This window comes from Canis lupus, chromosome 9 (assembly GCF_003254725.2).
Source record: "Canis lupus dingo isolate Sandy chromosome 9, ASM325472v2, whole genome shotgun sequence".
In the NCBI taxonomy this organism is placed as follows: Eukaryota; Metazoa; Chordata; class Mammalia; order Carnivora; family Canidae; genus Canis; species Canis lupus.
In genome coordinates this window covers 12,397,153-12,419,821 of record NC_064251.1, presented here as the reverse complement: position 1 = coordinate 12,419,821, position 22,669 = coordinate 12,397,153, and the positions used below count along the sequence as shown (strand labels likewise).

The 22,669-nt window shown below is 35.2% G+C and overlaps 1 protein-coding gene across 9 annotated transcripts in view; it reads left to right on the top strand.

Annotated features, from left to right (window-relative positions):
- The window catches only part of CEP112 (centrosomal protein 112), a 401,294-nt gene that overhangs the window by 52,464 nt on the left and 326,161 nt on the right, over positions 1-22,669 (top strand). For all 9 annotated transcript variants that reach the window (XR_007412846.1, XR_007412847.1, XM_049113963.1 and 6 more), the window contains 2 exons: positions 97-174; positions 22,367-22,453. Coding sequence is in view for 7 of the 9 variants with exons in the window: in XM_049113963.1 (XP_048969920.1) it covers positions 97-174; positions 22,367-22,453 (165 nt within the window). In the remaining 2 variants the exon portion in view is untranslated. The remainder of the gene's footprint in view (positions 1-96; positions 175-22,366; positions 22,454-22,669) is intronic.

The window sequence follows — 22,669 nt, the reverse complement described above, 5'->3', positions numbered from 1 at the left end:
TTATTATGATGAGAACTTCAGGGAATTGAGTTTCGTTTTGGGTTAAGGATAAGCCAGGCCAAAAAAGTATTGAATAACTCTTACTTTATTCAACAGGTGACTCCCAAATTCAGCCTGAGAAAATCCAGCAGTTTCCATGATGATCATCTACTCTCTCGAATGCATGAAAAAGAGGTAGGATTGAGATATTTCTGATGTATCAGATAATGAACATAGTTTTTATTTTTGTTTTTTTTTTTAATTTATGATAGTCACACACAGAGAGAGAGAGAGAGAGAGAGGCAGAGACATAGGCAGAGGGAGAAGCAGGCTCCATGTACTGGGAGCCTGACGTGGGATTCAATCCCTGGTCTCCAGGATCGCACCCTGGGCCAAAGGCAGGCGCTAAACCGCTTCGCCACCCAGGGATCCCCTGGTTTTTGTATTTTATATAATAGGAGTTTTCAGGTCTTTGAATAATGATACATGGTAGGAAGAGGTTGTCTTTGGTACAGATGTAAAATAATGATGCAAGGGTAGGCAAGATTTTTCTTTTTTTTCAAGCACATTCCCCACTTTGTGAGAGTGTGCTGAGGGGCTCTCTTCTGAGTATCCATTCCTGCTTGTCAGGACCTGGGAGGTGGCAGTTTTCAGAATCAGTGTCTTTGACGTCAGTGAACCCCTCCATCCTGCCATTATCTCAACTTATTTTAATGTATTTTTCTAGTTTCACTATTCTTACTGTTGGTACTATTTATTTTTATTTATTATTTATTTTTTAAAAAATGTTTTATTTATTTATTTATTCATGAGAGACACAGAGAGAGAGGCAGAGACATAGGCAGAGGGAGAAGCAGGCTCCCTGCCGGAAGCTTGATGTGGGACTTGATTCCAGGACCCTGGGATCATGATCTGAGCCAAAGGCAGACTCTCAGCAACTGAGCCACCCAGGTGTCCCTGTTTGTACTATTTAAATTGATCTGCTAAATTAAGTTATGCTATAGCTAGTATGTAACATAATATACTATCTTTCTTTGGTCATTTGAAAATAGAATTATCCAAGAGGCAGTATTGTTTATTGGTTAAAAGCATAGACTGTGGAGTCAGAAATACCTGGATTTAAATCCTACTTGTTTGCTGTGTGAAAATGCGCAGATACTTGCCTTCTTTGTCTAATTTGGGAGATACTCGCTTTAACAGGATGAGTATGAAAATTCTGTAGTCTGCAAATAACTGTATGCTTCACATATAGTAGATATTAAATGAAAGTGAATTTGCTTTATTATTTTCTTTTTAAAATTTCTGGGGATCCCTGGGTGGCGCAGCGGTTTAGCGCCTGCCTTTGGCCCAGGGCGCGATCCTGGAGGCCCGAGATCGAATCCCACGTTGGGCTCTTGGTGCATGGAGCCTGCTTCTCTCTCTGCCTGTGTCTCTGCCTCTCTCTCTCTCTCTGTGTCTATCATATCATAAATAAATAAATAAATAAAATAAAATAAAATAAAATATCATAAATAAATAAATAAAAATAAAATAAAATTTCTATTCTAGAAAATTTGAAAATCATCATTATTTTTATGTCTACTTATGATACCAGTGAAACACTTGGATTATCTGTGTGGTGGTAGAAGACAGTTAGATTAGGAATCTGAAAAACTATGTCCTTAACTTGTCTTTATCATTCTCTAGTCATATTACCCTGGGAAATTAAGAATATTAGTTTAGTTTTTGTTTAAAAAGGAGATAATTGTTGATGTCACAGGGTCATTACCAAAATTAATGAGAATGAATATGTATGAAACTTGTAAATTGTAGTTTATGCAAATATGAAAATGTTATTGGACTTAGTTTTAATGTTTCTAATAAATTTAATTAAATAATTGTGTCTTTCATTATTTTTTCTTTCATTTTAATAAAGATGCTTCTAAGTTTGGTGATTTTCAACATGAAAGGGTTTTCTCACCACCTTATTTATAAAATATCATAAAAGACATTGATTTTTTTTTTTCCTTAGATATTCCAAACAATAGCATAAGCATCTAATTTAATTTTTGTTGATAATGGAGGAGGAAAGGCAATTTTTTCTTTTAAATTTCAGGCTGGTGGAATTATTGCTGCTGATCTTAGTAGATTTGTCATTTCATGCCTCTAGTGTGAGGCATGGAGGCATGTAGAGTTTTGTTTCCTGGTGGAATCTTAGTGTTTAAAAATGCTGTTGGAATAAAAAGCAACTACATTTTAAAAAGCCTTTGAGGGTAATACTTCTCATATGCAGATGTATCTTCTTTTGAGCTCTTATTTTGCATTTCTTTCTTTTCCAAATTGTCATTAATTGTTTTTACAAGTCATTCCAAGTCATCCCTAACCACTTTTCTTTTTACTTTTATTTTGTACTAATTCCTACTCTTGAGGCTGCTTACTATAGAATAATTAAAATAATTGAAGGGAAGTACTGGCCTTTTTAATCTTTTGGGGTCTTTGATGAATAATATCTTTATTCTTTATGATGACACCTTAGATCAGGCATAAGCATACCAGTGTGTGTTGAATGAGAAGAAAAGCATTTAAAGCTGTTGTGTATTACATCAGACATTCATTTTTAAATGTGTGTGGCTTTATTTTTTTCCACACCCTTATGTTTTTGTTTTTCTTTTTGGCATACTGCAAAAATATTTTTGGCATCATTGAGAAGTTTGCATGTAAACATCAACTTACTTCATATCTTAAAATATATCCAGTGCATATATTTTGGCTAAAGTAATCCTTTGTGCAGTTACATAGTTTTGGCCTTTTGGATGAAAACTTTTTATCATATTTTTTTCTCCTTACTAAAATATTTAAAAAGTATATGGTGAGTTGCCCCAGGGTGAGAATTATCTGTTTCATCTTTCTTTTAAACTAGTATTTATAATTATAATTGGTAGATTTTTATTGAAGACATTTTGGAAGATAAAGAGATATATAAAGGAGAAAATAAAATCACCCATAAAACCAGAACCTAGAAATGAAAATGCTGGCAAAATATTGTATTGTCTTTGTTTTTTTCTTTATGTATCCTATAAACACAAATTTTTCCTTAAAAAAATTGAGATGATATATATTGGTTTGTATATTTTGAGTAATTTTTATTCTATTAAATATTGTTCTTAAGCCACTATTTTTAATGGCTGTATTATATTTCAAATTATGGAAGTATTCTCAGTTAATTTAACTTATCCCTATTGTTGGGAATTGAGATTTTTAAAAATACTTTTACTAATAAAAATAATCCTGGGAAGAATATCTTTAATGTCTCTATATGCATCCCTAAATATTTCCTTGGGGTAATGAATTATATCTTACATGATAAAATTGAATTGGTGGATTTCTAGAAGTTTAGTATCATTAATAATTTAACTTAAGAATAAAAATTAACACTGGAAGCTTATTGAAAATTGTATTTTACTGTAAGACACAAGTAAGGAATTTATTGTGTACAAAAATGAAAAGGAAAATAAAAAGACAAGAGCCACTTGAAGGCAGAGGAAGTAGCAGTTTATATTCCCTTTTTTTTAAAAAAAAGATTTTATTTATTCATGAGAGACACAGAGAGAGAGAGGCAGAGACACAGGCAGAGAGAAAAGCAGGCTCTATGCAGGGAGCCCCATGCGGAACTTGATCCAGGGACACCAGGATCACTCACTGGGCCAAAGGCAGGCGCCCAACTGCTGAGCCACCCAGGCGTCCCTATATTGCCTTTGTAAATACAAAATACTAATTATAGACCACATATTTGCAGGACAAAAATTTTTTAGCATTTTCATATTTGAAATGAAAAATAGCAATCATATTGTTTTGTTATTTTTGTCTGTTTCCTAGAGATATTTTACTAACTTGGATTTTTTCTCTAAATTTAAATACATAGTTATGTTGTGATATGCATAGTTATCCTCTAGGATAGTTCTATATCTACTTACTTAAGTCACTTTTATTAAACATTTACTTGTGGGCATGATGATAAATGCTTTTCTGTTTTGAAATTCGTAGGGCCTTGCATGTCTGTGTAAGAAAACCCTGATGTGTCTTGTGCATGTTCTCATCGAAAAATGCTGAGTGGTGTTCTAAAAATAATAAAGAGCATTATTTAAGTGGGTTAATTTTAAATGAAATGTGAATTATTAAATATTTAATCTTCATTTTCTCAACACCTAATCTTCATTCTTTAGAAGTAATCATCGCTGAAAAGTGTGTATTCTCTTTAAAATTTTTTATTAATATCTCTTTTTTTTATACAAATGAGATTATAGACCATACTCTATATACTGCTTCAGTTTGCTTTTTTGACTTAAATATACATTCTGATAATATTTCTATGTTAGAAATGGTCTTCATTCTTTTAAGTAGTTACATTGTATTTTATTTTACTGCTATATTAGATTTAATTAATCCAGTTTCCTTTTGAGGAATATAAGTTATGCATTTTGCTGTAATAGTGTTTCAGGAACATCCCTGTATAAATATTAAATCTTTGTGTATTTTAGGCTTCTTTTTTTGGGAGGGGCAGAGGAAAGGGACAGAATCCTCTCCAGAGAAAGGAGAGAATCCTTAAGCAGACTCTGACAAGCTCAGAGTCTGTCATGGGGCTCAATCCCAGGACCCTGAGATCATGACCTGAGCCAAAATCAAAAGTTAGAGGCTTAACTGACTGAGCCACCCAGGCTTATTCTTATATGATACATTCTGTGACATGGAATTGCTTGTTGACGGGGTTGCTCACTTAAATTTTTTTTTTTTTTTAATCATCAGCAGATTGCCCTTGAAATAAAGTTCTGCGTGCCTAGGGCTGCAGGTGTGGGTAGAATGGGGGGATGAGGGCAAAGGGATATGAGAGTTGTTTTGTGGAGTGCTGAAATTAGATTGTGAGGATTTTTGTTTAATTCTCTGGTACAGTAAAAACCATTGAATTGTATACTTTAAATAGGTGAATATTCTGATGTGGGAATTATGTATACCAGAATGTCTGTTTTCTCATTTCATCATCAACACTCAATTCTAAACAGTTTTGATTATCTGTGACATGAAAAATAATATCTTGTTTTGATATTTTCATTTATTGTAAATGATAATGAACATATATTCTGTTTTATTTTTATTTTTATTTTTTAAAGATTTGGGATCCCTGGGTGGCGCAGCAGTTTAGTGCCTGCCTTTGGCCCAGGGCGCGGTCCTGGAGACCCGGTATCGAATCCCATGTCAGGTTCCCGGTGCATGGAGCCTGCTTCTCCCTCTGCCTCTGTCTCTGCCTCCCTCTCTCTCTCTCTGTGCGACTATCATAAAAAAAAAAAAAAAAAAAAAAAAAAAGATTTTATTTATTTGAGAGAGAGAGAGAGGGACAGAGAGGGACAGTGAGAGTACAAGCAGGGGGAAGGGCAGAGGTAGGGAGAGGGACAGAGGTAGAGGGAAAAGCAAACTCCCTGCTGAATAGGGAGCCTGATGCGAGACTGGATCCCAGGACCCTGGGATCATTATCTGAGTGGAAGGTGCCCCTGTTTTGTGTGTTTTAATTTCATTTTTGTGAGCTGTCTTTTCTTAGAGTTTCATATGTTTTCATTATATTGTCATTGTGATTCCTGAGCAATTTATATATATATATATATATATATTTTTTTTTTTTTTAGCAATTTCTATATTAAAGAATTCTGGCTTTTTTATATTTCTTGCAAGCATTTTTCTATGTCTCTTATTTCTGGTATTTTTTTAATGTATACAAGTTTTCTCTTAAAAGCTAAATCTGTCAACCTTTTCTCTATAGCTTGTGGTTTTTGTATCATACCTAGAAAAACATTTCTTATTATATGATTATGAAAAAATTCACTCATGTTTTTGTCTCTTTGTAAATCTTATTTTTATCTCAGATCTGTTTCACAGGCTTTTGTTGTGATGGTAATCTAGAGCCATCAATTTTAATGTTAATAATAAAAAATTTAGGAGGTTGTAGTGCTTAAGTTAAAGAAGGCAGTAAGTGTGGAGAGGATTGGTATGAAATTTTATACAGATTACAGGATTCATTTGTGTCATGAAGCACTTAATGAAGGATTTACTTCTGTTTAAACTTTAGAGAGTTCTAAAATAATTAGCTTTTAGAAATCAAACTTTATAAAATACAACTTTCATTTTAAATTTATAATTGTGTGGTAAATACCATATATGTTAAATGACTAATATTAGCAATATTATTTTATTGCACTTAAAGACTTGTAGGTTTTTTTTTTGGTGGTTAAAAATAAACTTATAAAATATTTAAAGATGGTCTTTTAAATTTCCAATTAATTTTGGACATTATGGAAAAACATGTTCAGAGACAGTGATCCTTTATTTTAACTGTAGCCTATCATTCACAAACACACTTGAACTTGTTTGCCTTTGTTTTTTTTCTTTTTTAAATTTATTTTTAAGATTTTATTTATTTATTCGTGACAGACACACAGAGAGGCAGAGACATAGTCAGAGGGAGAAGCAGGATCCCTGCAGGGAGCCCGATGTGGGACTCCGTCCAGGACTCCAGGATCATGGCCTGAGCCGAAGGCAGACGCTCAACCACTGAGCCACCCAGGCATCCCAAACTTGTTTGCCTTTTTTTTTTTTGTAAATTTATTTTTTATTTATTGGTGTTTGCCTTTTTAATTGCTAACACATTTCCTGTGATATTATATCACAGAATTCTGTGACAATGAGCATCATTAAGAAGTGGGTTTTTTTTTTTTTTGTTTTTTGTTTTTTTTTGGTATTCTTAAGAAAGATTTCTGACATAGTTTAAGTTATGTGGAAAACTGTTGTCACTGGAAATGAAGTATGAGACAGCACAAGGGGAGATCAATTTTTAGAGCAACCATCAGTTTTCAGAGAGCAGATGGTAGAAATTGCTCTTTGTGGAATAAAATAGAAAATTTCCTTTGAACTTCACCTTCACTTAAATTTAACATTCTAACCTATTGTATAAAAAGGGATATTGCTTCATTCTCGCATATGATGCCAATTATATATTTTTACCTTTGTGAATCTGCTAATTAAAGATAGAATTTAAATAAATCCAAGATAGCAAATTTATATTATCAACATAGCAAATGAGAAAATCGATATTTTAAAACATTTTGTATGAATGTGAATTCAGATACACAGTCTCACAATATATGATAAATAATTACACAAAGGAATGCCATTGTAAACAATATTCAGGCAAGGAATTAGATCACTGCCAACATCCCAGAGGCCTGCTGCCTGACCATTCCCAGACATAATTGTTTCCATCTTCCTTAGAAGTAACTACTGCAGTGCCTGGTGGCCTAGTGGGTTAAGTGGAGTCCTGGGTGGAGCCCTGCGTCTGGCTCCCTGCTTCATGGGGAGTCTGCTTAAGCATCTGCCCTTCCCCCTTCTCTTGCCCTCCCCCTAGTCATGTTCTCTTTCTCAAATAAATACATAAATAAATCTTTAAAAAAATAACTACTATCCTGATTCTGATAATTTACCACTTTTGTTTTTAAAATTGATTTTATCACCAAAGCCAGCATCCTTAAAAATGAAAATATTTTTATCTTAGTGGATTTTAAACTCCATATAAATAGAACCAAGATTTATATATTCTTTTGCGTTTGCTCAATATGTTGGTGAATCTGCCACCTAGCTTTCTATTAAATGAAACTGCCATAATTTCTTGCCATTTTGTTGATGAGTCTACTCTCATTTTTGGCCTTTACAAACAGTAATGCAATTAATTAACATATAGTATATTATTAGTTTCAGAGGTAGAGTTCCGTGATTCATTAGTCTTATGTAACACCCATTGTTCATTACATCATGTGCCCTCCTTAATGCCTATCACATAGCTAACCCATTCCCCCACCCACCTCAAGTACAGGTGCTAATGATAATATTAGAATTTTGGAAGCTAATGATAATATTAGAATTTTGGAAGCTAATGATAATATTAGAATTTTGGAAGCTCTGTCAGTCACTGTGAGCTTGAGAGCTTTCAAATTCTAAGACTTTTCTGGTGAGATTAATAGTGATATTAACCAATGTGAAGTTTTGGTGTTGTACAATGAAATTTTCAATATTTGGAAATCCACATAACTTATTGAACTGATGTTTTCACAATGAGTAATGTGCCGTCATAAGATCACACCTGGGTAAAAAGTCCATCCCAAGTTCAAGGTAGATCAACAGAACTTACTGTGACAGAGCATGAAAAGTTTCAGATTCTACAGTGCAAGTACTTGCTAGTGTTGGCTTACTTAAGAAGACTATCCGCAGTTATCCAAAAAGGTTACTAAAATACTTTTTCCCTTTCCATTTACGTATTTATATAAGGAAGCATTTATGGAAGAATGAATTCCAATATTATACAGATTCTTTGAGATAGTAGAGGAGGCAGGAATACTTCGGAATTCATTTTATGAGACATCTTGACACCAAAACCAGAAGAGAAAAAAATTAAATCCCAGGAAAAATAAAAATATAATAGCAAAATTCTTTATCAGTACACTGAGAAAAGACTTTTAGTTAATAAATGATGCTGTTACAATCTTTCATTTACCTGGAAGAAAATAGAATTGGATCCTCATCCTCTAAAAACAAAATGAAACAAAACAGGTTCTGGATGTACTGAACAATCTGTAAGTGCCCCCCAAAAGCCTCAAAACAATAGAAATGTTGCAAACAAAACAAAACAAACTTTTAGGAATCAGAAGATTTTTCTAAACTAAAAACCTTCCCATACCTAGAATGTATAAAAGAAATAATGGTATTCAACTCAAGTGGAATAAAAGACTTTGTACAGTAAAAAATAGAACAAACAAGATCAGTAGAGATATAATGGATTTTGGGGAAATATTTGGGATAGATGGTGTGTTAATGTGGGAAGCACACTAGAAGTTCTTACTGATCCACAGAAATGTTATCAAAATTATGACTGTATTTTCCAGAAGATTAATATAGACCCAGCATGTGTAAAAAGGGGCTGAGAGAATAGTTTTCAGGGGAATTCAAGTCAGAGTAATAATGAGGTAACTGCTCTTATAGGGGAAAGGTGAATTTACCTTTATTTACTTTATTTTATTTTTATAATTGTTGCTGTTCAGGAAGAGGCATTTATATTCTGCCCTGTAGGCACTTGAATTTACCTTTATCAGAAGGCAAAGTTTAGTGAGATATATGCACCATTGATTCATCTGCCTGTCTTTTTAGAATTCATCCCAGAGAAGCCAAAGCCCTGGTGTGTAGGATGCATGTATGAGAATTATTTTGTGGTGGTGTTTTTATTAGAAAAATACTGAAAATGGGATGAATATGTGTCAAAGGAAATGGTTAAACAAATTTTGTTTTCATTAAGGAATAGGTGGTAGCAATTTAAAGGAATGAATACAAACTATAGCAGGTATTTTAAGAGGGATTTCTATGAGATGTTCAGAGAGAAAAGCAAGATGAAGAAAAAAATATATGTATGTAAAACATTCGTAATAAAAAAATCTATATTGTCGAAGGTATAGTGGCTTAAAGAAGGAAATTTGTTTTAGTTCAATGTGAACTAAAGGTCCAGGGTGTGTAAGGGAGTGCTCTGCTCTGTGACATCATCCAGGGCCCAGGCTCTTGGGGAAGCTCTCTCATCTTCAGAGTGTGATTTTAGTCTCCGGGTCTGAGGTGGCGGTTGCTCACCAGTACCTTATCTTTTATGTGTCATCCTTCAGAAAGAGGGCATGAAAAGAAAAATACTTTATTTTCTAAAGATAGTCCAAGTTGCCTGCAGCATTTCTGTCCCAATACCCTCCTTGACCATACCTAGTCATCAGGTCACATGCAGCCTCCTGTGATACAGCCCAGCCCAAATTTGGTAGTGGTGGTGGGGCCCTGAAGGAAGAAAAGGAAGATAGATCTCTGAGGACACTGGCAGTCTGTCTACAAAACCCCATACCGGTGTATGCATTTTAGCTTATGTGTGTTTGTATATGATTCTGTGAACGTGGCAGGAGATATGCAAATATACTGGGTTGTTAGTATGGAATACCTCATGCAGATATTAATGTAGAGGGAGGAGGGAGAGAGATTCAAATGAAAAAGGAAATGAATACCAAGGAGTGCAGAGAAGCTTAACAAACAAAACCTCAGTATAAAGTAGGATTATGATTATGTTTGTGTGTCATGTAAATTATGTTTGTATACGTTCTATAACAAAAATTAAAAATTCGAAAAAAAGTATTGGCATGCACTGTGTCTATTTAACTATCACTTTTTCCCTGAATGTAATGAGTTCTGAGGAGACTAGAAATTACTGTTCAGGAGAATTCTCCCTCTAAGCCCCACGGATAAGGTAACAAGAGAGATAGATGCATTGTTCTTTGTGCTGTGTTTATAAATAAGCAGGATGAGTAACAATTGGCATTATGAAATATCACCAATGAACATTTTGAGAATAGGATACACTGGAGATGTTAATCAGGCTGAATCTTAATTATCAACACACGATATCTTCTGACTAGCAACTAACAGAATTCTCTAAAAAAAATGATTGTAACAATTAGGTATCCGAGTAAGTAGTGCTGATTATTTTAGAAATCATGTTTGCAATTTGCTGTGGTGATTGTTGAGATGCGGAAAGTGTGAGTAAACAAATATATCGTGCAATTGTGGGCAGTACAGATGGTTGACCTCAGCAATGTTTTCAAGCTTTTATGCCTTACAAATTGAATTACTATGTAGGTACGGTAAATAAAGACAAATAATATTTCAGTAATATTACATTTTATACTTTATTGAAAACTTGAAATTTGTAGACTTATTCTCTATATCAGAATAAATCTTGCTTTTTTGTATGTTTTATTCCTTTTGATATGATTAAGGTAGTTGATCAACATTAAAGCTTTGAAATAACATTATAAGGAGTTCATTGCTATTTTTAAAATATGTAGATGATGCCTGTTTAAATAACTTTAATACATTTTCTTCTTACAAATTCATTAATAGTTCTTGTGCTGTTATTTTGGTATTGTACTGATTTCAGTATCAAATGTTAAACATACTTCGCACCTGCAAAACTGCTAGTAGTAAAAAGTACCATTCTAAGTAAGAAATTTGCCCTCTGTAGGAGTGAATGTTGAATACCTGAGTGAATAGATTGGTAAGTAATTCTTTTTTTTTTTTTTAAACAACCCTTAATTTAAAGTTTGTGTGTATTCAGCTAAATAAAATGACAGTGGAAATTGTTCTAAAATTTAACTAGTTATACTGTAAATGGGATATTTTTATACCTAAGGAAATACTCAAATCCTACGTGAGCACCTTTATCAGTTTTATTCACTTAGTAAGAATGTCCAACCTCAGAGCCATTCTTTGAAGCACGTACTTCAGAGAAAATTAAGCCAAATGGACTTTCTAAATAAAATTTCTTAAGATCTAAGTCCAAATTTTAGAGATTCTCTTAGAAATAGCTCAGGGGCGTGCCTCCTACAGTGGGAGGCTATCCATTCTCAGTTCCTCTGTTTGGGCAGTGAGTTGTCCGTGGAATGGCTTGTCATACACGCCTTGTATTTCTGTGGAATTGTCTAAGTCTCTTGCTGGCTGTATGCTGCTTTTTCTAGAAGTGGGTGGTTTAGCCCTGAGGTGGTGGTTCAAGTAATTGAGTGGATCTTCTTGTTCTATTGCACAGGGACTTGGTCAGAGGAGGTAAAGCTCTCCTCTTTCCACTTACCTCAACTGATTCTTGCCATAAGATATTTTTAAGAGGGCAAATGGCCTATGCAGGTATTTCAGTTCCAGTCCAAACCCTTTTTACATCAGAGGATTGATAGTTGAAAACATGTTGGACAATGGCTAATTTTAGAAATGGGGTAAAATCAGTGGCATTTCTTATGCATTGCTTTAGCAGAGTTTCTCTGCCTTCTCTCACTGACTCCCTCTTCTTAGCCTGACTTCGAAAGTTCTATAATTTAGGCTCAGTTATTCATTTGTCTAAACTTTAAAACTTAATTTTGACATATACATACCTGTGTGCTTACATATATGTGTGTAAGTATAGTACAAAGAGAATATAAATGTGACTACAATGTTTAATTATTTTATTTGGCAAACATGATGAGAAAATCCTTTAAAACGTGTATTTCAGTTCCAGGAAAGAAGGAAAGAAAGTGAATTGCAAAGCAACTGCAGGGCAGTGTTGAATATAAATTATTACAGGGTATCCTAAGGAAGGAAAAATTGCTGTTTTCTGGGAACTTTGAGGATGGCTTCATGGAGGAAATGGCGTTTGAGCCATGAGATGTGAAGAGGCAGAAAAGAAAGACATGGAAGTAGAAACCAGGGTATGTGTTTAGCTGGAGCTCGTAGATGACTTGGCTGGTGGTACAGGGAAAAGAAAAGGAAGGGGGTGTTACCTCCCCTTTTCACAACTGTGCTTTAGGAAAATGAATGGGTATTGGTATCTCAGATGGACTAGTGGGGTGGGAGATGGGGATGACAAGTGTGGAGTGAAGAGGCTTTCTGACAATGGAGGGTTGGGTTCCTGAGGAACTCTGTAGGGTTGTAACAGGCTGAAACAAGGCACTGTGTGCTGGCCTAGAATGTGGTGACTCAGGGGATGTTTAGAGTCAGGGACAAGGAGGAGGCAAAGATAAGGGACTTATTTATACATAGTGACTCTTATTTTGTATCGAGTGTTGAATTGTACTAGAGCAACGACCAACTGGAGCTGGCTTAGAGATGGTGGAAACTAGGAAAGACCTGAGTGCTGGAGATGGACAATGTGACTCACCTGCGTGGGAGACTGGGGTTAAATCAGGATAAAATCACCTAAGCAAGTGTTTACTGTAGTGAAGCCAGCAGGGCTGGCTGGAAGGTCGGAGTAATGTGGAGGAGACAAGAGAAACCCTCTCCAGAGCAAGAGGATAACCAGAACAGCAGAGTCACAGAAGCTGAGGAAAAAAAAAAGATGATCCTTGTGCAATTCGCTGAAGACAAAAGGATGGAATTTGCCCTTAGATTTGGTGATTGAAGGGCTTTTGGAGGAAGAAGGACAGTTATGTCACATTGTGACCTTTGAAATTGCAGTTTTAATGAAGAGTGGAAGGCAAGTTCTGAAAGGAAGGGGAGAAGTGGAAGTATAAAATGTGGAATATATGCACAATGAGAAGGTCATTAGTTAAATATAAGAAGGAGAAAAGAAAAATGATAATTTGTGGTGCAAGCTCAGATATTTAAATAGCAATTTCTGCTGGTATCCTTTAATTGGGATTTTAAAAAATTAAATATTAATTTAATTAATCTATTAAATATCATTGAGGAAAATGTATATAAAGTGTTAAATGATTTAAAAAGATAGGAGCTCTTAATTAATCTTAATAAATTACTAGAAGTCTTTAGGGAATAGAAGTTGAATCCTAGCATGTTTTAGTGTCAGTGACTTACAGGTTGTGTACCTGTCCCTACTCTTCTCCCTAGTTGTGTCAGGTTTTCTGTCCCAGGCAAGCATTTCTCATTAAAACCATCAGACTATTTATTTAGAAAGCATCTTCTTTTCCTTGCTTGAGTTCTTTTTATATTTTGAGCTGGTAAAAGATGAATCCTCATCTTTTAATTAATTAATTTAATTAATTAATTTAAGAGAGAGAGGAAGAAAAAGAGAGAATGCAGGGGAGGGGCAGAGTGAAAGGGAGAGAGAGAGAATCTTAAGCAGATTCCATCCATGCTCAGTGCAGAGCCAGATTTTGGGCTTGAGTTGAGCCAAAATCAAGAGTTAGATGCTTAACTGACTGAGCCATCCAGGCAACTCTAACCCTCATGTTTTAAAAGCTACTCAGCTTTATTTAGCTTGTATTCACTAGCTGGACCCAGTCTCCTGAGTATGAATCCAGGCTTTATACCTCTGTGGCTCACTGACCTTGAACAGATACCTCTTTGTGCTTTAGTTTCACTATTTGTAAAAGGGAGAGAGTAAAAGTACTCCCTTACAAACATCATTGTGAGGATTACATGAAATAATGCATGTAAATTGTTAGGAACAGAGATTTGCAAGTTGTATGTAATCAGTCAAGTATTTATTGTTTTTCTGCTTCTGCAGTATTTTCTTTTCACTGCTTGCTGCTGCTGCTACACTGAAATAGATACTATAGATGGTACCCAACTTAGGATGATTTATGCATTTTTTGACTTTATGATGGTGCTAAAGCAAAACACATTCAGCAGAAACCATGCTTTAGATTTTGAATTTTGTTCTCCTGGCCTAGCAGTATGTGGTGTGATGATGCTAGGCAGTAGTGTTCTATTGTATGACTATGCCATAATTTGTTTATCTGCCGATTAATCACTATTTGCTTTGTCCTCAGTTTTGGCTGTTATGAATAAAGCTACCATGAAAATTAATGTACAAGTTTTTTGGTTAACTTATGTATTTAGTTCTCTTGGATAAAATTGCTAAACTGCTTTTCAGGTAGTTGTACAATTTTGTACTCCTATCAGCAATATATATGAGTTCAAATCCTCACTGACACTTGATATTGTCAATTAAAAATTTCTTTTAATTCTTTTAAAAATTTCTTTAACAGAAAAATTGAATCGGTAATAAAAAGTCTCCCAACAAACAGAAGTCCAGGGTCAGATGGCTTCCCAGGGGAATTCTACCTAATATTAAAAAAAGAATTAATACCTATTGTTCTCAAACTATTAAAAAATAGGTATGAAAGGAAAACTTCTAAACTCATTCTACGAGGCCAGCATTACCCTGATTCCAAAACCAGACAAAGACCCAACTAAAAAGGAGAATGACAGGCCAATATCTCTGATGAACATGGATGTAAAAATTCTTGACAAGATACTAGCAAATTGTATCCAACAGTACATTAAAAGAATTATTCAACATGATCAAGTGGGATTTTTTTCCTGGACTCCAAGGATGGTTTAATATTTGCAAATCATCAGTGTAATACACTACATTAATAAAAGAAAGGATAAAAACCGTATGATCCTCTCAATAGGTGCAGAGAAAGCATCGATTCTTGATAAAAATCCTCAACAAGGTGGAGCTAAGGGGACCTACGTCAACATCTTAAAGGCCATATACAAAAGACCCACAGGGATCCCTGGGTGGCGCAGCGGTTTGGCGCCTGCCTTTGGCCCAGGGCGCGATCCTGGAGGATACCCGGGATCGAATCCCACGTCGGGCTCCCGGTGCATGGAGCCTGCTTCTCCTTCTGCCTGTGTCTCTGCCTCTCTCTCTCTCTCTCTCTCTCTCTCTCTGTGTGACTATCATAAAGAAATCAAAATTAAAAAAAAAATAAGGGGAAGAAGTATCAGACTCTTGATTAAAAAAAAAAAAACAAAAAAAAACCAAAAGACCCACAGCTAGTATCCTCAATGGGGAAAAACTGAGAGCTTTTCCTCTACGGTCAGGAATAAGACAGGGATGTCCACTCTCACCATTGTTATTTAACATGGTACTGGAAGTCCTTGCCTCAGCAATCAGATAAAAAAGAAATAAAAATAATCCAGAACTGAAAATTCCACTATTTGCAGACCATATGGTACTCTGTGTAGAAAACCCCTACCAAAAACTGGAAAGACTCCACCAAGAACTATACAGGAATACAGCAAAGTTGCAGGATACAAAAATCAATGTACAGAAATCTGTTGCATTTCTTTTTTTTTTTTTAAGATTTTATTTATTTATTCATGAGAGACACACACACACACACAGAGAGGGAGAGAGAGAGAGGCAGAAACACAGGCAGAGGGAGAAGCAGGCTTCCATGCAGGGAGCCCGACGTGAGACTTGATCCCTCAATCCTGGGTCTTCAGGATCACACCCTGGGCTGAAGGTGGCACAACCACTGAGCCACCGGGCTGCCCAATCTGTTGCATTTCTATACACCAATAGTGAATCAACAGAAGGAGAGATCAAGGAATTGATCCCATTTACAATAGCAGCAAAAACCAAAAGATACCTAGGAATAAACCTAACTGAAGAGGTAAAAGATCTGTACTCTGAAAACTAGAGAGTACTTATGAAAGACATTGAAGATGACACAAAGAAATGGAAAAACCTCACATCCTCATGGATTAGAAGAAAAATATTGTGAAAATATCTATACCTCTCAAAGCAATCTTCACATTTAATGCAATCTATATCAAAATACCACCAGCATTTTTCACAGAGCTAGAAGAAACAATTCTAAAATTTGTATGGATCCACAAAGGACCCTGAATAATCAAATCAATTTTTTTTTTCAAATCAATTTTGAAAAAGAAAAGCAAAGCTAGAGACTTCACAGTTCCATATTTCAAGCTATATTACAAAGCTGTAGTCATCAAGACAATATGGTACTGGCACAAAAACAGACACATAGATCAATGGAACAGAAGAGAAAACCCAGAAAAGGACCCACAACTGTATAACCAACTAATCTTTGACAAAGCAGGAAAGAATATCAAATGGGAAAAAGATAGTCTCTTTAATGAATGGTGTGGGGAAACTGGACAGTAACATGCAGAAGAATGAAACTGGACTGCTTTCTTGTACTATACACACAAAGAATTAAAAATGGAAAAAAAAAAAAAAAAAAAAAAGAATTAAAAATGGATAAAAGACCTAAATAGGAGATAGGAAACCATCAAAATCCTAGAGGAGAACACAGACATCACCTTTTTTTTTTTTTTTTTTTTTTTTAAGTAGGCTCTACACCCAGCCTGGAGCCCACCATGGGGGCTTGAACTTACAACCCTGAGATCAAGGCCTGAGCTGAGATCAAGAGTTGGACATTTAACTGCCTGAGCCACCCAGGTGCCTCAGGCAGCAACCTCTTTGACCTTGGTTATAGCAACTTCTTCCTAGACATGTCTCTGAAGGTAAGGGGAACAAAAACAAAAATGAGCTATTGGGACTTCATCAAGATAAAAAGCTTCTGCACAGTGAAGGAGACAATCAACAAAACTAAAAGGCAACCTATGGAATGGGAGAAGAGATTTGCAGATGACATATCTGATGAAGCGTTAGGGTCCAAAATGCAAGGAACTTATCAAACCTAACCCCCTTCCCCCCCAAAAAAAAACCCCAAAACAAAAACCAAAGACAGACAAACAAAAAACAAATAATCCAGTTAAGAAATGGGCAGAAGATATGAATAGACATTTTTCCAAAGAAGACATACAGATGGCTAAAAGACATTTGAAACAATGCTCAACATCACTTGTCAGCAGGGGAATGCAAGTCAAAACCATGATGAGATATCCCTGTCAAAGTCTATGTAGTGTCAATATTGAACCATTTCACACTGGTTCCCACTTTCTGCTTCCCACATTGCAAATCTAATAATTTAAAAATAGTGTAATTCAGTTTAACTTTGCCCTGATTCTCTGCTGTTGACCTAGTTCTACATACATTAAACCCCACCTTTCAGTGTTATTAATTTTGCTTTAAGTAGTTGTCTTTTGAGGAAATTAGGAGAAGAGAATGAAAGATGCTCTTTTGTATTTATCCACTTATTTACCCTCTCATGTACTCTTCTTTTTTTCATATCTGAGTTTGTATCTGGTATAATTTCCTTTCATCCTCAGGAACATCATTTATTATTTCTTGTTATGTACTTCTACTGGTGACAACTTGTGTTAGCTTTTCTTTTATCTGAAATGGTTCCCCCCCCCCCCCCCCCCGCCCCCTTTCAGCACTTCTGAGGTATTATTCTGTTTTCCTTTGACTTCTGTTGTTTCTTGTGAGGAGCAAGCAGTCATTCTTATTATTGTTCCCCTGTAGATAATGTCTCTTTTCTTCTGGCTGTTTTAAAAATTTTCTCTTTATTTTTGGTTTTCAGCAGTGTGACTGTAAGATGCCTAGATGTTATTTTCTTTGTATTTATCCTGCTCAGAGTTCACTGACTATCTTGGATCTCTAAGTTAGTGTTTATTTTTTCTCAAACTTGGGAAGTTCTTGGCCAATATTTCCTTAACTAGTTTCTCTCCCTTTCTCATTCCCCTCTTTAGGTATACTAGGCTCTTTGATTTTTGTCCCACAGCTTCCTAAAGTTTTGTTCATTTTTCATTGATTCTTTAATCTTTATTTCCCCTCAGGTCATTGAGCTACATCATTTCTACTGATGCATCATCAAATTTACAGACACTTTCTTCTGCCATCTCAAATGTGCACTTAAGCTTATCTAGAGATTTTTTTTCCTTTCAGTTATTATAATCTTCTGTTCTGGAATATCTACTTGTTTCTTTTTATAATTCCATTTTGCTGCTGAGATTCCTTATCTTTTCTCTCATTAAAATACATTTTTAATTTTTTGAATATATTTTCATTTAGTTCTTTGCACTGTTTATATTAACTGCTTTAAAGTCTTGCGTGCCAAGTAGGTTCATCCTTTTACTTATTTGTCTAGCTTATAGACAACATTTTTCTTTTCATGTTTGTTAATTTCTGTGTAAAGGACATTGTCACTATGGATGATACATTTTAGAGACCTCTAGATTCTGTGGTCTTCCTCCATAGAATAGTGATTTTTGTTGTTGTTTTTATGGGCTGTTCAGTTATTGGTTAATAACCTCTAACTTGTGTAAACTTGGCGTTACATTCCATTAAGGCAAATATGTGGAAAGTCAGAGATATTTCCCAAACTCCGCCAACGTGGTGGAATCTAATCTACAAGCTCTGTCTCTTCTGAGGATCTTATAAAAATTTGGTTTTAAACTTCATTGGGTAGGTTTAGGATAAGCCTAAAGTGTGGCCTTTGTGGTATTTTGGCTGAATGCCCAGGTATTCCCAAGTTGTTAGGAAGATGCCTCTAGTTTGTTTGGGCTGGACCTTCAATATATCTCACAGCACTGTGTGATCTGTGGTATCTATTCTATTTTCTACCTTATAGCAGCCATTGCCTTGTTATTTAACCTATGCATGCACCCCATGTGCCAAATGCACATACATCCCAGCCATGGTCAAGGACTGGCAGTGGTTCCTGGTGGCAGTTCTCATCTCCCCTAGTGCCCTATACTTAAGATTCCAGCTTCTTCAGTTGTCCTGAACTCTGATCTTTACCTTCCCAGTTCAGTAGAGTTTTGGGTCTCTGCTTGGACTGTGTTTGTGCCCAGGAATGATAGTGGGGCTCAACTTAGGAGGATGTCAGTATCACACTGCCCATTTCCTAATACCTGGGAATGGTCACCTCCTACATTTCATACCATTTAGTGCTTGTTAACAGTGGGAGGTGAGAAGTAGCCTCATTATAATCTGAAGTAGACCCCCATGGTTCTTCACTTTGAAATTGATAGTGTATATGCTAAGCCCAGTTGAAGAAAACTTAAATGTTGTTTGGAATCAGATTTACTGGCGGGGGTGGGGTAGGGGGTGGGAGGTGCGGGGTGGGGTGGGGTGGGCGGTGTCAAATTAGAAGTGCTCTATTCAGTCTTTGAATTAAAGTCTTTGTGTTAAATTAAGCAAGGATGTTTACTTTCCATATGCATATGGTATGTGTATATAAACGCACAAAGATGTATGCATGTCTGTATATCTATATCATGTGTCCTGTAATGTCTTTATATACTATACTAGTAAGATCATTTCTATATTCTAATCCTGATAATTAATTTATCATGAATCATGCCCCAGAGCACAGGCAGAAATATAGAGCTATTCTGTGGTGTCAAGGTAAGAGTTTCCAGAAAAGAGATACTCCTTTATTATTATTATTTTAGGATGACAGTAGAGAAACTTTCTTTTTAGTACTACCCTTATAATAACTTGGTGTTCTCTCTTTTAACCAAGTTACCAAATGTTACATTGGCAATATTGGGACAAACCAACCTCCTCCTAATAAGATGGAATGAAAAAGGACACAGTGTCATGTTAGTGTTAATCTTGCCAAAATGTAGTAAGTCTAGTCATTAGGAAACATCAGACAAATCCAAATTGGGAGACATTTAATGATTGGCTGTGCTCTTCAAAAATGTCGAGATCAAGAAACACAAAGGCTGTTCTAGATTAAAGGAGATACAGTTGATATGATATCTACAGGCAGTTTGTGAATTGGATCTTGAATTGGGCAAAAATAGAAATAAATATCATTATTGTGATAATTGATAAAGCTTGACTGTAGATTGTGCATTAAGTAATGTTATTGTGTTCTATTACATTGCCTGGTTTTGATAATGACTGTGGTTGTGGAAGATAGCATCTTTGTTTTAAGGAAATATACAGTGAAGCTTTTAGGACAAAGAAGCATGATGTCTCTAGCTTTCTCACAAATGGCTTAGAAAATAGTTTTATGTACAAGTAGATATAGATATAAGAAATGATAAAGCACATCAGGCAAAATATAAACAGTTTGTGAATCTAGATGGAGGCATATGGGAATGCCTTCTAATATTATTGCAACTTTTCTTTAAATTTAATATTATACTAAAGCAAAAATTATAGCAGAAAAATCAAATTTAGACATATCTCTATGGTTGCAAGAACAGAGATCCATCAAGCTTCCCTGAAATAAAAAGGAATACAAAAACCTTCAAATTCAAATATGCCTAGTGTCATGGAGACTATTAGGGCCTGAGTTTGCTTAGTGAATATTTCAGATGCTGTGTGGCTTCTAGTCTTTGCGGTGTTGGTTATGTGCTTTGCTGTGTTCTGTATAATGGATTCATCTGCTTTCTTTTGGTTCCTGCCCTTCTAGAACTTATTTGTTCCTCAAAGTTGCTAACTTGCTATTCTAGTTTCAGATTCTTAAGAGAGAGCATTTGAATGATTATTCTCCAACTAATGGATTGGTTAAGCATATGTCAGGTGTTTATTCCTAATCTGGTCAACCAGGATTGAAAAGTGGGACAGATGGGGAGGAGGTGGATTGGGTTATGGCTACATAGTTCCATGGCATTTAAGGCTGATCCTCAGAAGCCAGGGTATGACAAATTCTCTCGAAGGTGTTGTGGAAATATATGGCAATGAATTCTGTCTCCTGTATATGCCCAGCTTGCTTATATTGCTTTTTGAGTTTATTTTTCAATAGAGTCCTAAAATGCTTCTGTTTAGGATCTTCATGTAGACTTAGATCACCCAGCCCCCTTTCTGCTAGAATGAGGAAGAAGTGACAAAGGGAGTTAGAGGCAAAAGAATGGAATCATTAAGTATTTCTTCCTTTTGTGTAGTAAATGGATGACTGCTGCCCTCTCCACCGCTCAGTGTTTTTAAAACATCATGAGACTGTGTTAACTTTGTTTGTAAAAGTTTAAATTTCATTTTACTATGTTGATTTGATCATGCATGTTTATCTTAAGTTCAGATTCATTACTTTTTTGAAATAGCAATTGAAAAATATAAAGTGTTTCAAACATTTTCAAGAGAGTATTTTGACAGTACATTTGTATTATTTTAAAAGAAAATTTTCCTGAAGGTTGTAGACTAATTTTTTTGAGTACCTACTTTTGTGCCATGTAGTGTTCTAAATGTAGCTACTTAAATGATACTATTAAAATAAGCTTCACGGCTCATTGAGGTAAGGATAATTAATCTTAACTAGCAGGAGAGGAAATAGAGTCTCGAAATGGTGACTTGCCCAAAGTCACAATAGTTAATGTAGTGGGAGGAGAATTCGCAATAGAATTGAAGTCTGTCAGACTCTAGTGTATATATTCTTTCAAAGGGTAAGGGCATCAGATGCTCCCAAACTTTTACATTTGAGATAATCAATTTCATGTTATTCATCTTAAAACCTGCCACTATTTTAATTCTGAGTTGTGCCGGTTATTATCTACAAGGATTGGTTACATTTTTGACTGGCTTTGCTTAGAACACTGGTACAGTAGATATTGGTTTGATAAGGATAGGGGTTGTTAATGAATGCTCAAAAGGAGATCAAGTTACTTCCTTGAAGTAGTTGGAATCTACGACTCCAGGAGATAGAACGGAAGATCTATTAAGAGAAATGTGTAATTATCAGTAATATGCCATAATTGTGGACATCCACTCTCAACTTGTCATAATTAAGTATGTAGGTAAATAAGAGTAGTTTTAATGAGCATGTAGATATGAGAATAAAACAGTAAAAAGGTTAAATAGAGACTCAAAAATAGTAAACAAAGGCTGAACTACTTTGGGATTTAGCAAAAATAACTTCTTTTGAGGGGTGGCAGGAGGGGGGATAACTGCTGAATCTGTATTTAGTAGTCTCAGTTTTGCCTTTCCAGTGAAATGTATTTGAAAATTAGCCTGGAAGTAAGCAAAGAATGTCACCAATGTGTTGGTGAAATGATGTGATCGCTAGACCAGTGACTATAAGAAAAAAGTGGAAAGTGATACTCTCACATCGGGAATTATTTTAGTTTAATTGTGTGCTTTTGCCAAAGGGAAAAAAAGTATGTTAATAACACCTTTAAAATGTTTTTCTTGAAGTTGGACATAAAAACAAAAATGTTGGAAGCTAAATGTCATGAGGAGAAGCTTAAACTGCAGCAGAAACATGATGCCGATGTTCAGAAGGTAGGGTATCTGCTGTAATATTCTTGTATTAATATTGAATACTCAGAATAGTCTAGCTCTTGTGACCATCATCCCACCATCCATTTATTTATGTACTTATAACTGTGCTATAAATGGAATTGGTTAAATTAATAATTTGGCAAAGCTGACCTGTAAACTTCATTTTCTAAACAAATGTATTTAAGTAAATATCCTTATAGCTTGCATTGTTTGTTA